Source organism: Pleurodeles waltl, chromosome 6, assembly GCF_031143425.1.
Source record: "Pleurodeles waltl isolate 20211129_DDA chromosome 6, aPleWal1.hap1.20221129, whole genome shotgun sequence".
In the NCBI taxonomy this organism is placed as follows: Eukaryota; Metazoa; Chordata; class Amphibia; order Caudata; family Salamandridae; genus Pleurodeles; species Pleurodeles waltl.
The window spans coordinates 542,557,301-542,571,115 of NC_090445.1; the positions used below are offsets into that span (position 1 = coordinate 542,557,301).

At 43.6% G+C, this 13,815-nt stretch overlaps 1 protein-coding gene across 10 annotated transcripts in view; it reads right to left on the reverse strand.

Annotated features, from left to right (window-relative positions):
* Window positions 1–13,815, reverse strand: part of PTPN22 (protein tyrosine phosphatase non-receptor type 22) — a 638,407-nt gene that overhangs the window by 139,591 nt on the left and 485,001 nt on the right. For all 10 annotated transcript variants that reach the window (XM_069238710.1, XM_069238708.1, XM_069238709.1 and 7 more), the window contains one exon: window positions 8,736–8,795. In XM_069238710.1, coding sequence (XP_069094811.1) covers window positions 8,736–8,795 — 60 coding nt within the window. The remainder of the gene's footprint in view (window positions 1–8,735; window positions 8,796–13,815) is intronic.

Below are 13,815 nucleotides of genomic sequence, written 5' to 3' on the forward strand. Positions count from 1 at the left end.
ACATTTACTTTCGAATTAAAAATCCACACCTGAAACACAACTTATTTTTTCTTGGAGACATCGCTTTGTGTTCTTCAGCCTTGTGATTCTGCTTGCTTTTCATGCTCATAACTGACTCACTTTGGGAACCTCCAGCCTCCGTGTCAGCAGGTTGTTGATCGGCATGCTCTGCAGCCATGAGAATTCTTCCGGATTAAGGGGGTCATTACGATGCCGGCGGCAGCGCGCAGAACCCCCTTCCAGCCACATTACGAACATCCAGCTGGGCTGGGGGGCGGAAACATTGTTGGATGCAGGGCCTGAACATTGACGCTGGCTCCAAATGGAGCCGGCAGCAATGTAGCAGTGTGGTGGGTGCACCAGCACCCGTCATGCATTTCACTGCCCACAAATCGGGCAGTGAAATGCGTGACGGGGCTGTGCATGGGGGCCCATGCCAAGTGAAACCACCGGGGAAAGGCTGGTGGAATCTGACTCATTATCCGGCGGGCAGCCCTTCTTGCAGCGCTGCCCAGTCGGATCAGAAATGCCGCCACCGCCACATTCATTATATGACAGTCTGGACCGCCATACCATTGGCGGCAATTACTGCCAGACCGGCATGTACATAATGAGGGCCTAAGTTTCTTTCAGCATGCGTCATCTGAATTAATCTGACATCCATCCATCAATAATTCTGAGACGTATTGCTTTCTCATCATTAAATTAATTGAACTTACAGTGTTTAATGACAAATATGCCTATGGTTTCACCAACTCTTCTTCATTCTTGACTGAAAATGCACCTTTCTTAATCCATAATCAACATTGGATTGATCTCCAGATTCAAGGCTTCTTTGATTTGACAATATGTAACTTCGTCAGCTCATTGCATTTTGTTTATGACTTCTTTTACACTCTCACCAGCAAGATTCTATTCTTTAGATATTTGATTATCTTCTTGTTATCTGTTTCTTCTACTGTATCAATGAAATCATCAAATTTCTGTATCCAAGCAGTCCACCTATTGCTAATATAATGCTTTTGGGCAGTATCAAATGGTGGTGGTGGCATTATAACTGTTTACGGGTGTGAGAAAACAGGGCTGATTGCAGAGGCCCCATAACTTTTTGCCCCCATTTTCCTCTTTTTGCTGGTGTTTTCCTGACTTTGATGGTGCCCTGGGTACTGCTAACCAGTCCCAGGGCCTGTGCTCTGTGTAAAATGGATATGCAAATTAGGCTAATTATAATTGGCTAAGTTAACCTACCTATAAGTCCCTAGTATATGGTAGGGCATGTAGGTTTAGGGACCACAGCATAGGTGGTGCACACCTAGGTGCATTGCTGAGGTGCCCAGTGTCATTTTAAAAGCAAGCCTGCCTTGCTGGCTGCTTTTAAATTAAAGTTATATGCAAATTTGACTTTGGAATTAAAGGTACTTCCAAAGTCTTAAACTACCTTATTTTTACATATAAGTCACCCCTAAGGTGTTCCCTATGTGCTCCTAGGGCTGGGTGCCATGTAACTATAAGCAGGGACGTTATAAAAATAGATTTATAAGCCCTGGTGAGGTAAAAACAGCCAAATTCGTTTTTCCCTCATTGAAGTAAATGGCCTTCATAGGCTAGAATGGGCAGACTTTATTTTAAATTTTAAAGTCTCCTTAAATGTTGCATACCAAGAATTTGGTATCAAATTAATGGTTGTAATAAATCCTACAACTTCCAGTTGTTGGATTTAATATAACTAGTTCAGGTAAAAAGTTTAGACTTTACCTAAAAAGTTGCCAATTTCAGCTCTGCATTGTTTTTGCTGCTGTGCTCTGATTGGCCAGCCTGCAGCAGCTTCTGCCAGGCTGCCTTGATGAGGTGTGAAGTGGCCAGGCTTCACACAAAGGAATGTGCTTGGGGGAGAGAATCTCCCCTCAGCAGATGGTGAGGCAGGAAGAGGGAGGGCTGCCAAACTGGTCTTCAAAGGCAGAGAAGGACATTTGCAGCACCCAGCAACACCCCCACATCCTGCAACCCCAGACAGCTAGGTGCCCCCTTGATTAGATTAGGAGAGGGCAGGAGAGGGGTGTGTTTATGATTTTTAGCCACACCAGTGGGTGGGCTCAGCCAGATGTAACCTCCAAAAATCAGATTCATCCATGTTGGATTTTTAGAGACTGTTGCCTTCTGGGATGGATTTTTGCCACACTTCCCAGGAAGTGGTCATCACAGGGGGACGACCCTGTCCCTGATTGGAGAACCAGGCCCCCCTGCTTTTCACCCAGGAGCAAGGATAAAACTGGCAGACCTGCACCCACGCCTCAGATCCCCACCAAATTTCAAGAAGAAGGAACTACAAGGAGAAGAAGGACTGCCCTGCTGGACCCCTGGCCTGCACCTGGACCCTGCACTCAGAAAGACTGCACCAGCTGCACACTTGGGCTTCACCACAAGAAGGACTTTCCCTGGCTTCCACTGGTTCAAGGAGGGACTCCCTGTTTGCTACAGGTGAAAAATTGCTTTCCAGAGTCCCCTGCACCAACTCCTGAAAAAGTGACCAGCTGACCACTGTCCAGTGGCCAAAAAGGAGTTTGCGCCGGGTGCATTCTGGGAGTTGAAGTCCGCACTTCCCAAGGACCATCACAGAACTTCTGGACCCTTGGGGTGAGCTGTGGACCCCAAAAGAACCTTAAAAGAACATCTGGGTGAAGCCCCAGAAGTTTGGAAAAGATTGGAGAATTTTTGAAAAAAAGCTCCATAAAGTGACCGACCCGACGCGGAAATTCTAGCCGGCTTGCCTCAACCGCGACCCGGCCTGACTTCGTGGTTCGTCCCGGTAAAGAAAAACATCCAAAAAAGAGACTAAGTCCGAACGTAAAAAGTTGACCGGGACCTTCCAGCCATCGTATCCGAGAAGGGCTCCACGGACGTCGGATCAAGATCCAGGTTTACCCCGGTCGAAGGATTTTCATCTCGAAAAAACGACTAAGTCCGAAGGTAAAAATCACCACCGAGGAAACCGACTTCGCGTATCCGGACAAGGGCTCCAGGAGGTCGGATCCAACTGGCAGGTTCGTCCCGGGGAAGAAAAACATAAAAAAAGAGACTAAGTCAGAAGGTTACTTTTTAACCGAGGCCTCCCGCGACTTGTAGCCAAGCAGGGCTCCATCGCGGTCGGCCTGAAAGTTTGACTTTGCCCCGGTCCTGGTGCAACCAGATGACCCGATTGGCGCTTTTTGTTTCTAAGCGCTAGAAAATAATAATACTTTAAAAATTCATATCTCCGGTTCCCCTGAGCCGATTTTAATCGTTTTTGTGTCATTTTAAAGATAAAAATATAAGCTATTTTTATAAATTGGTTTTGGATTTTTAAACTGTTTCCTGTGTTTTATTTAATTACTGTTTTGTGATATTTGAATGCTTTACACTTTGTCTCCTAAGTTAAGCCTTGACGCTCGATGCCAAGCTACCAAGGGTAGAGCTGGGATTAATTTACTGAGACCTAACTGTACTTATGTGGAGGTTTGTGGCTTGTTGCTAGGTGTAGGTACCTACCTGCCCTACCAATAACCCATTTTCCAACAACGGGATTGGCTAACACTGAGAATGGAGTTCTCTCTGACTCCTCTTGACGGTCTTGATGAACTTGTTTATGCACACCATCTCTGAGGCCTTGTGATGTGTTGGCCTCTGTGCCAGCTTTGATAGTTGTGGAAAACGTGGCCTCTTTTGTGGTCTCCGTTGGAAGAACAACCTTTGATTCTTCTGATCACCTTTTTAGGTAGGGGCGACTCTGCAAGCACCACCCTGGGCACTTCTGCTTAGGCCACCTCCCAGTACTGCGGTTTATGACTCTTTGATTGGTTCTGGTAAGCAGATGACATATACTTGTATCTGAATTGCTGTGTTTTCAGGAAACTTTTTGTGCTTTTTGACGCATGGTTGATCTGCCTCGCTGCGTTTCTAATCACAGCGCTATCTCTGCAATTTGCTGTCACTATTTGCTGCACTTTCGTAACCTGGTTATATCCGCCTTCAGCATTATTACTCCATATGATGTATAGCTTTCTGATGCATGGTACCTCTCTATATGGCTTTATCAGCAGGTTCTTGGTCAACAATGTGTAGACTTCTCAGTGAAGCTTTCATTGTTTTCAAATGCTTCCCACTGGCTAGAGTTGTGCTTTGACTCCACATACACCAAATGTCGATTCTGCACTTCAAAGGAGGCACATGTGGCACGCATGAGCAGTATGCTTCGAACATGGCAAACTCTCTGGGAGAGCACTGTCGATCTGTGGGTTACTTATCCCCTATCTAGTCACCAGGTGTAGCTTGTTCCCCAGCCTGGGTATCAGCCAATGCCTACGCCACACACAGAGCTGTGTATTACACATCTTTATTTATGTACGTGTAACAGGGAACTCAACATTCTAAACCTGCATTCACTTCACCACCCTCTAACACTTACATCACTGTTCTACGGAGTCTATCAGGAGCCAAAAGGGTGCCGTCTTTAAAAACTCACACAACACTACATCCGCCAAAGAAATATTTGAGAAAAATGCAAACAATGGTGTGTTTTACAAAACAGGTTTTTAATAGAGTCTTGCCCATTCATTAAATGGATGAATGTATATTGGAGACATGGTTGCATATCTCAATGAATGACTCAGTAGTTGGATGCTTAAGGAAAAGGTGAATGAATTCGTTCTAGAATTGATGATAATTACTAAACATTTAATTATGTGGAGCAAACGGTCTTAGAGCTCTGACTAGGAGTGGGGGATCTAGTTTTACTTTTAGCTTCTGCATTAAAACACCACTCTCCCTGACCTCTACCACCTTATGAAACATGTATAGATTGGCTAATTTATTGAAAACCCTTTGAAGCAGTATATGTACTACCTTAGCACATTCCAGCCAATCCTAAAGTTAGAACCAGTGTACACAGTCAGCCCACAAGTACTAAGAGGACACACAATTGGAATGCACAGATTATGCACATGCCTGGTATGTGATACTGCATTGGTAGCTTACCTTGCTGAGCAGAACTTCTCATTTCCTCCTCCTGTAATGTTCTCCTCTCCAGCACCTACCAACACTGGATACTTCTGAAAGAAAATTCCTGAGCCTAGAGGGCATGATGGAAATTAAGATGTGTGGGGCTACTAAATCACCCCAGTCAGAACCTGCTTGGTACCATGGAGCATGCAGTAATTAGGAAGGCCCCCATTCCCCTGCTTGCAGTAGCCAACAGACCTGCTTAGATGTTGTGGGAAGTGAGGGAGTGTGTGTGTGTGTTATTTGTCACACCCTTCCAAGATAGGCTGCTGCATGACCAGCCAGTAGAGGTGGGCAACCCACTGAAGGCTCAAATCTGGGTTGATCAAGATACATTGCTCTGACAAAGCTCAAGGTCCTCCTGAAACCTCGAACCAAAATCAAGTTGAACCTTTATGAAGTCTCATTACCCAAGGCTCCCCTGCTAAGCCTATAGATGAAGTGCTGCCAGCACGGCATTGTGATCTTCTAACTGATTGGAAATAGGATGAAGACCAGTAAAATTCTGTGAATATGCCCATTAGGACACTGATTTTTTTTCAGTTTGTGAATTTGGATGACTATGCCTCTCAAGCACGTTCAGGGCACTATAAAAGGTCTTGAGGATCTAAACTAGCTGACCCACCCCTGGGGTAATAATGCAAAACGTGTGCACTGTATGAGCTCTGTATGTGTCTGTCTGTAGCAGATCTTTTCACTTCACTTGTGTGGATGTGAAGGCATTTATCTCTGTTGCTTAAAACCCACATCTTTCGCTTTGTGAATAGGTGTAATTGCTGTTACTGAGGTATAAATCCTGTTTTAAAATCAGTCTCTTTATTAAGTTGTGGAATAAGCTGGTTATAACCACAACAAAATCTACCCAACTTCTATCAACTTAATATTTTTTTAGCAAGGCTTCTTGTATAACCCTTATTTAATATGTAATATCTGTTTGTATTTGCTAGACTATATAAAGTGAGTGCCTTAAATAATTAATGATAAAACATTAAGCTTTGATCTAAAACAGGAAAAAGAAATAAGTAAACACAGTGGCACAAATGTACAAAGTAAAGCCAGGAAACCCTGCATTAATCCTCGCTTCTGCTTGCCCATATTGACCACAGGCAATTCCTTTTTTCACACCTCCTAATTTTCCTTCATCATCACGAGAGCACCTTGCAATACATCCGTTCAGGATGTGTGCTGTATAAAAACATCTCATGTACATTGGCAAATACTATGATGTCAATAATAGCACCCTATGCCATGTGCAGAGACACAAGACAACTGACTTGCATCTTGGCTCACTAGCAGCACTTTCGTCAGGGCAATGGACGTGAGAGCAAGAATGTTTCGTATTTGTCATGTCTAGTAATTCAATGCAATGGAATATTTTTATGAAATGAAATGTGTTTCATTATACAGAAATAAACTATTAAGAATTTCTTAGGGGGTCATTCTGACCCTGGCGGTCGGTGACCGCCAGGGTCACCGACCACGGGAGCACCGCCAACAGGCTGGCGGTGCTCCGTCGAGCATTCTGACCGCGGCGGTTCAGCCGCGGTCAGAAACGGAAAGTCGGCGGTCTCCCGCCGACTTTCCGCTGCTCGGGAGAATCCTCCATGGCGGCGGAGCGCGCTCCGCCGCCATGGGGATTCTGACACCCCCTACCGCCATCCTGTTCCTGGCGGGTCTCCTGCCAGGAACAGGATGGCGGTAGGGGGTGCCGCGGGGCTCCTGGGGGCCCCTGCAGTGCCCATGCCCATGGCATGGGCACTGCAGGGGCCCCCGTAAGAGGGCCCCACTGTGTATTTCAGTGTCTGCAATGCAGACACTGAAATACGCGACGGGTGCAAACTGCACCCGTCGCACATACCCACTCCGCCGGCTCCATTCGGAGCCGGCTTCCTCGTGGGGAGGGGTTTCCCGCTGGGCTGGCGGGCGGCCTCCTGGCGGTCGCCCGCCAGCCCAGTGGGAAAGCCTGAATGGCCTCCGCGGTCTTTCGACCGCGGAGCGGCCATATGGCGGTTCCCGCCAGGCGGGCGGCGACCGCCGCCCGCCGGCCTCGGAATCAGGCCCTTAGTCTCTTTATAACATATGCACATGTGTTACACCATTTAAATTCCGAAAAGTGTTGGTGGCTCAGCTCGTGCTGAGGCTTTTAGAGCCAACCAACAGCCCCCTCATCCTCCAACCCCTTTCCCCCCCTTTTCATGCCAGAGCCCTCAAGGAAAAGGTCAGTGCTGCTCCTGGCTTTGCTGCAATGTTGCAGGTGACATGAGACAACTAAATACAGAGGCAAGTAGTTTTAAAGCGAGAATGGTCTTACCAGGAAAGCTTTAAAACCATTTGGTTTTAATTATTTGTTTGGAAATATGGCGGGCCCCTAAACAATACACACAGTTCCAGAATGAAAACCCAGCCCCCAATTTCCCAGCTCGAGGCAGGAGAAATGCTTGGTGCCTTATAGGGCCAGTCCAGGTCTAGTTGCATACACTGCTGAGACATGGCATTGAGCAAGCCAAGCAAAATCAGTTGAGGAAATGTGTAGGAACAAGTCTCGCAACGTTTAATGATTCTAAAGAACTGAGGATGTCTTCTCAATAGCATCATTGTTCCACAATTATTGAGTTATTGAAATTGAAGTTGGACATGTGGTAATTTGCTAGCTCAAAAACCTTTCTGGCACCTAAGACTGTATTTCAGATATATATATTATGTGGATTTTGTTTTTCATGTTTAACACGTTTTTCATTGGTAGAACATTTAAGACACTGGTCTATACTATTGTGATCATGTATTAAATCTTTACTTTGGAATAGTTATGTGATATTTTCATAAAATGCTCGTCCTTTTTATGGGCGAGCGCAAAGCGCTCCGTCCACTCTGTAATCTCTCTTTGAGCTTCAAGCCATGCCCATGTCATGTCAGTCACTTACATTGGTTTGTGCACTTGCCTTTTAAAATCCGCTTGCTTTCATTTGTAAAAGGCATGCATACACCACCGGTAAACTACTAAAAACACACGAGGCTCGATGTTTTCAGCCTGGGGTCTGGACTACTTTATCTGTTTATTTTCCACACGGCTTGATTGCGCTGCATTTTACATAGTGCGATTGCCCTGCGTTTTTTTTTTTTTACAATTCTAATAGTTCTAACTCGAGCAAATGCGAGACCCGTTGCATTGAAAATGCTTGTTTGGGTTAGCTGCTTGCCTTGACTTTGTGAAACAATGGGGTTGATGTCATGTTAAAACCCTTGTCCTAATTTACTATGTTTATTACGATGTAGGGCTATAATTTTAATTTACGTGGGTTCCGGCGGCTTTACTGGCTGTCTAGATGAGGAAAAGTAAGAAAAGTTTCGTTAAATGGTTTCCATATGAGTGAAAATTCCTGAACAACATGCCTAAATGCAAGAAAATATTTTTTCTTATATGAATTTTTTTTAAAGCATGATCAAATAAATCCCCTTTTGCAAGTGCAATGTAAACATTTATGATATATCATCCCAGTTTCTAGTTTTTCGACCTACATATATATTGCTGAGTAGATCTTACACAACAAGCATCTTGCACGCACTTTGTTTGTGACTCAAAAGACAATGTGCGTTTGTGCATACCCTCAATATGGGCATCAAGTAGTTTGTAGGGAAAAAATTGATCTTGCTGTATCAGTCTAAGTAATCTTAAATTCTCAGAAAATAGAGAAATTAGTTACCACTTGTTGAGGTTTCGTGTGAAAAAGCTGCTTGTCGAAAAGGTTCATCGAATGTCTTTTCTGTCAAAAGGAAATTGAGAAAATTTCATGTAAATTTACATGTACCGAGTAGCAACAATTTTCAATATTTGACCCATTCACTTTTATGGAGGATCCAATTTTTTAAATATCTGTGTAATTGTAACAGAGAAAATAAGTTCATAAACGAGAACGCTTAATTACCAGCCAAGGTTACAAAAATATCCAAGAGGATCTCCTAGATTCCAATGGATCTGTAACGTGTCTGGTTACAAAGACAGAGGCACTGTCTAACATCCCACTGAGGGCATGCATAATTCATGTGGCATGACAAATCTGAATATACATTCTCTGCAAGTCACCTTAAAATATCAGATATTTATATCAGCGTGAAAACATAATATTAAAAGGACAGATTATGTTCCTAGAGTAACACAGTTAGTACATGAACTGCTTAAGTATGACAAATACGAAAGCAATAATACATTCACGGAAGTCACCCTATAGAGAGAGTCCCTCAATAAGAGTGGCCAAAAAAAGTACCTGCTATTTCCACAACGCAGAAATGCTAGTACTGGGGGTCCGACAAATTCCAGGGACAAGATAATAATAAGGATTTCAAAAGTGTGGGGAAGAAGATATAGGATTCAGTGTTTCCATCCTGATCCCCACTTGTTTTCCCAGAAATTTCACGCAATGATTTGGCTGCTAAGAGCAGCCGAAAACTGTGTGTGTAACTCAACACATCATTCTGGTGACACCTGGGCCATATCAATTTTCAGGCCATTCATAATGATGTCCTTAGTGGCTTATTACAACTGCTAAGGACATTCCCACTTCTTACTGACAGGTTCCTGTATCATGTTGCTCATACTATGATTACAAATGATATTGTATACTTTATTAACAATATTTATGTATGATTGCTTGGAATGCAGTTTGGTTAGCAACACATTGACAGCTTTGGTTTCCCTCTGTAAAGACCGAATAGCCTCTGGTACATGAACTTGTGGTTGTTATGCTCTGCACAGGTCTTCTGCATGAATGCGCCCTTGACTTTCCACTTTACCTGCTTATCAATGTAATGTCTGCAGGCAAAATCCTGGGTGCTTCAGCCTTTGGCAAGTATGAGATCTCACTGCAAAAGAAGGGTAGTCTCAAATGCATCCGTTTACAGCTACACGGCTTTTACTGTGTAAAAAGCGTAGGATGTGGAGAAAACTGTTACAAATACTCAAATGGCAAGAGGGCAAATCATAATGTATACTCTTTTATGTAGCTGCTACAGGAAAATAGGCAAACATATTGCCGCTATCATTGGTTCAGTGGGAAGTTAACAGAAATATTAAAATGCACTTTATGTAGATTGAAAGGTGAAATGTTATGAAATTATAGTCAGAATGTATTTTCTTCATGTTTTTAAAAACAGAATTTAATGTGGTAAATTTGAAATGTTTTGCTAGGGATGTAGCCAAGAACGCATTGAACTGAGCAAGACATTACCGGTCCTCGAAAACCAACATAGCGGTAAGAAAGCTGAACCTGGAGGGAGCACTATGCAGGACATACACCCTCCACCGGGCACTAGCTACATCACAGTGCTGCATGTGTATATATGTGAGAGTAATGTGTAACAAAGGTTTCTGAGGTGGGAACATGAAGGCAATATCAAACAACCTCTCTCCTAGCTGTGACTTCCTGTTCTTCATATGGATCAAAACTGACTTTTTCTAAAAATACAAATATATCTGCAGTTGCTGCCCGAGAGAGGCAGCTAAACCTGCCAACATCTAACAGGGTGATCATGCGTTAAATTAAAAGAGTCCAGCAGGGTCCAACGGCCAACTGGTTTCTCGTTTCAATTGTATATATTGATGTTGAAAGTGGTGTTGACATATTTAACCAGATGTGTAATTAAAAAAAAAATTGTGCATCCACTTTCACCATCCATATCTGTGCTATCCGTTCCACTGATATAATTGTTTACGTTATTTCATATGGAATACAGCAAAACATCTCCTGAGATAGTCAAGTATTCATTTATTGACTGTTCAATGATGCTCAAAGAAGTTACGCCTAGCTGATTCCTCTTGTCGGGTATTGGTTCTGTCCCTCTACTCTCTTGTAACTCTATGCGCCTCCTTTTGTAGAACAAGGGGGCATAAGTGCATGTCTAACGAGGCTGCCAGTAAAAGGTGGGGGCAAATGTCAACTATTCAAGACACAAATGGAAAGGTTGAAAAACTAGGATACAGTGAAGATGCCAGGGTTAGTGGTTGAGCATAGGAGGTTGTACAGGACCCCGCCCTGTACCCCTATTTTGGTCCCTCTCATTAGTGCAAGATTTCTGAGCAGGCCACCATGTTGCCTCCACACTGTCGTTCAATGATGCTTGGTTACAACTTCACTTGTGCACCTCCAGTTGACCTGCTCACCTACCCTCCATTTTAGTTCCCGTGCAATCTTTCATCCACATGTTGTCTCCCCTCCTGACTTATAATTGAGGCCTAATGTGCAGAGTACGAAGAACCTTGCCTTACTGAGCCCTCATTGAACCCTCACTGGTGCACTCTGTGCTCTGGGTTCTCCAGGATTACCTCTCCAAGAGTGCTGCTTGCACTTCAAGTAACTGGGTATCAATGCCTCTTCTTGAACGCAGTTGAATCCCTCACGGGCCTCAAAGTGGTTCATAAGGAAATAAATTGGTGTTGTTGGGGGATGGCTGTCTATGTTCATATGTGGTTTTAATTTTGTATTACATAAGAGTCCACGTGGGGGGCAAAAAGGGGGCGCTTACCCCCCGTGGATTTAGGTACAGCCTGGTGTGCAGGCCCACAGGGCAGCAGAACACAACGGCCGCCCTAGTGTTACCCTGCCTGCACTAGTATTGTCGCGGCCCCTGTTATAAATATGCCCCTCCCCAAAACATTTTTGTGGAAGCCCGATTCCAAACACTGATTTTGACTGGGTTAAATCACTTGCTCTTTCTTTGTTAGCCCGACAAACATGTTCACACAGTTTCATAGACACTCCGATTTCAGATTATGACAATTCAAACTCCAAATATATGATGGTTTCATCCCATCTTGTTTAGTTAAAATAATGTAATACGAGCACACTGATCAAAGCAATATGAAATGACCTGGAATAGCTTTAAATTTTATTAAGTTTCAGGATGCAGTGTATTTTATTAAAATGCATCACGATTTATATATCTTAAATAGTTTGGTATTTGTTTTCTACATTCGCAATGACTGTATTGTGTAAGCATATCTATAACAGATTACTTTTTATCCTCTACATGACAATATCATCTAAGCATACTGTTGTAATGAGTAAAGTATGAAGATAGTATGTTCCTACTCCCCTCCACCCACAGAATGTGGGTACATTCCACCGGTTGCCTGTGTTGTACTTAAAATATTGGGACTGAGGAAAAACTGAGAGAAGGTCTGTCAAACTGTGGAGTGTGGTGGAGCAGTGGAGATGCAGAATAACGGTGTCATATAAAAGTAGAATTAGTTATTCTTCATTACACTGGCAACAAGTTACAGTGTGTAAGGGGGCATTTTCCGTCTCCTTCCCTTTACAATTCTCCACCGTCCTTCATATACTTAAGCAATTATTTGCCAGCGCTAAGGTACTCTACTCATATACTACATTTTAAAAAGATTCCATAATTAGTCCTCTAATCACATTATTGTTCAAACTATAAACGTGAGATGTGCAAAATTCATCGAGTGCAGTGTGAGGCAAAACTGTCATAAAATTTGCTATTATTAAGGGCTCAGTGGCGTAGCGTGGGTTGTCAGCACCCGGGTCAAGGCAAGTAATTTGCGCCCCCTAACCCGGGGCAAGGCAAGTAATTTGCGCCCCCTAACCTGTGGATTTAGTCTCTTCCAAGATGTTGCGCCCGGTGCGGCCGCCCCCCCTGCACCCCCCACGCTACGCCACTGTAAGGGCTAAATATTTTGCGTCAGGCATTAGAGAATACACGCTAACAGGCACAGCTGATTTATATTGCCTATCAACGCTGAAGTGAAAACGCTGACAGGCACATCTGATTTGTCACCTGTCATGTGCATCATAATATATAAATTGCTGTTATCAATGTTAAAGTGAAAACGCTGACATGCACAGCTGATTTACTTAGCCTGTCAAGCGTGTTGTTTCATTTTGCTCGCAACGTTAAACTAAAACCGCAAAGTGGCATTGCAGTCAATGTTAAACCAAAACCGCATGCTGTTATCGACATTAAAGTTAAAATGCTGACAGGCACAGCTGATTTACTTTGCCTGTCAAGCGTGACATATCATTTTGCAACATTAAACTACAACCGCAAGGGGGCATTGCAGTCAAAGTTAAACCGAAACTGAGTCAAGCAATTGAGAATACACGCTGACAGGCTCAGAGGATTAGGGTCGAGCCTGCGTTGCATGCGCTCGCGCATGCGTATCGCAGCGAGACACTTTTGTATTTAGAAAAGGGCTCGGAGCCCTGTCAACTTCACGTCAGTGTTTTTTATTGGTTTGTGGGCTTGCCTAATAAAATCTGCTTGCTTTCATTAGTCGAAGGCAGGCATAACTCATTCCTTTTCAGGTGGCTAGCCCTCCTCGAGTGCAGCGACCAAGTACAGAAAACATGTGTGGCTCGCTGTTTTCCATCGGGCTCGTGGACTTCTTTTTCTCTAATTTACGAGCGCGATCTCGCTTGGCAGAAGTCGAGCGCTTTATATAGTTAATTTCACTTTTTCGGGATATGTACATGAATGCACTTTTGCCCGATAGGTGAAAAGTCGGGTTTGGAGTTTACAACGCAATCAGCTCTAACATGAGCAAACGGGAGACCCGTTGCATTGTAAATGCCTGTTTTTTTTGCCTGTCACCATTAAAGTGAAAATGCTCACAGGCTCACCTGATTTGTTTCTCCTGTCAAGCGTGATGTAGCATATAAATTGCTGTGAACGGTGAGCTCAAACTGCAATAAAGGATTGTAGTATTTACTCGTTGATGCTCTTGTTTGTATTTATTAATGCTATGTGTTTTTTCTTTAACTGTACTTG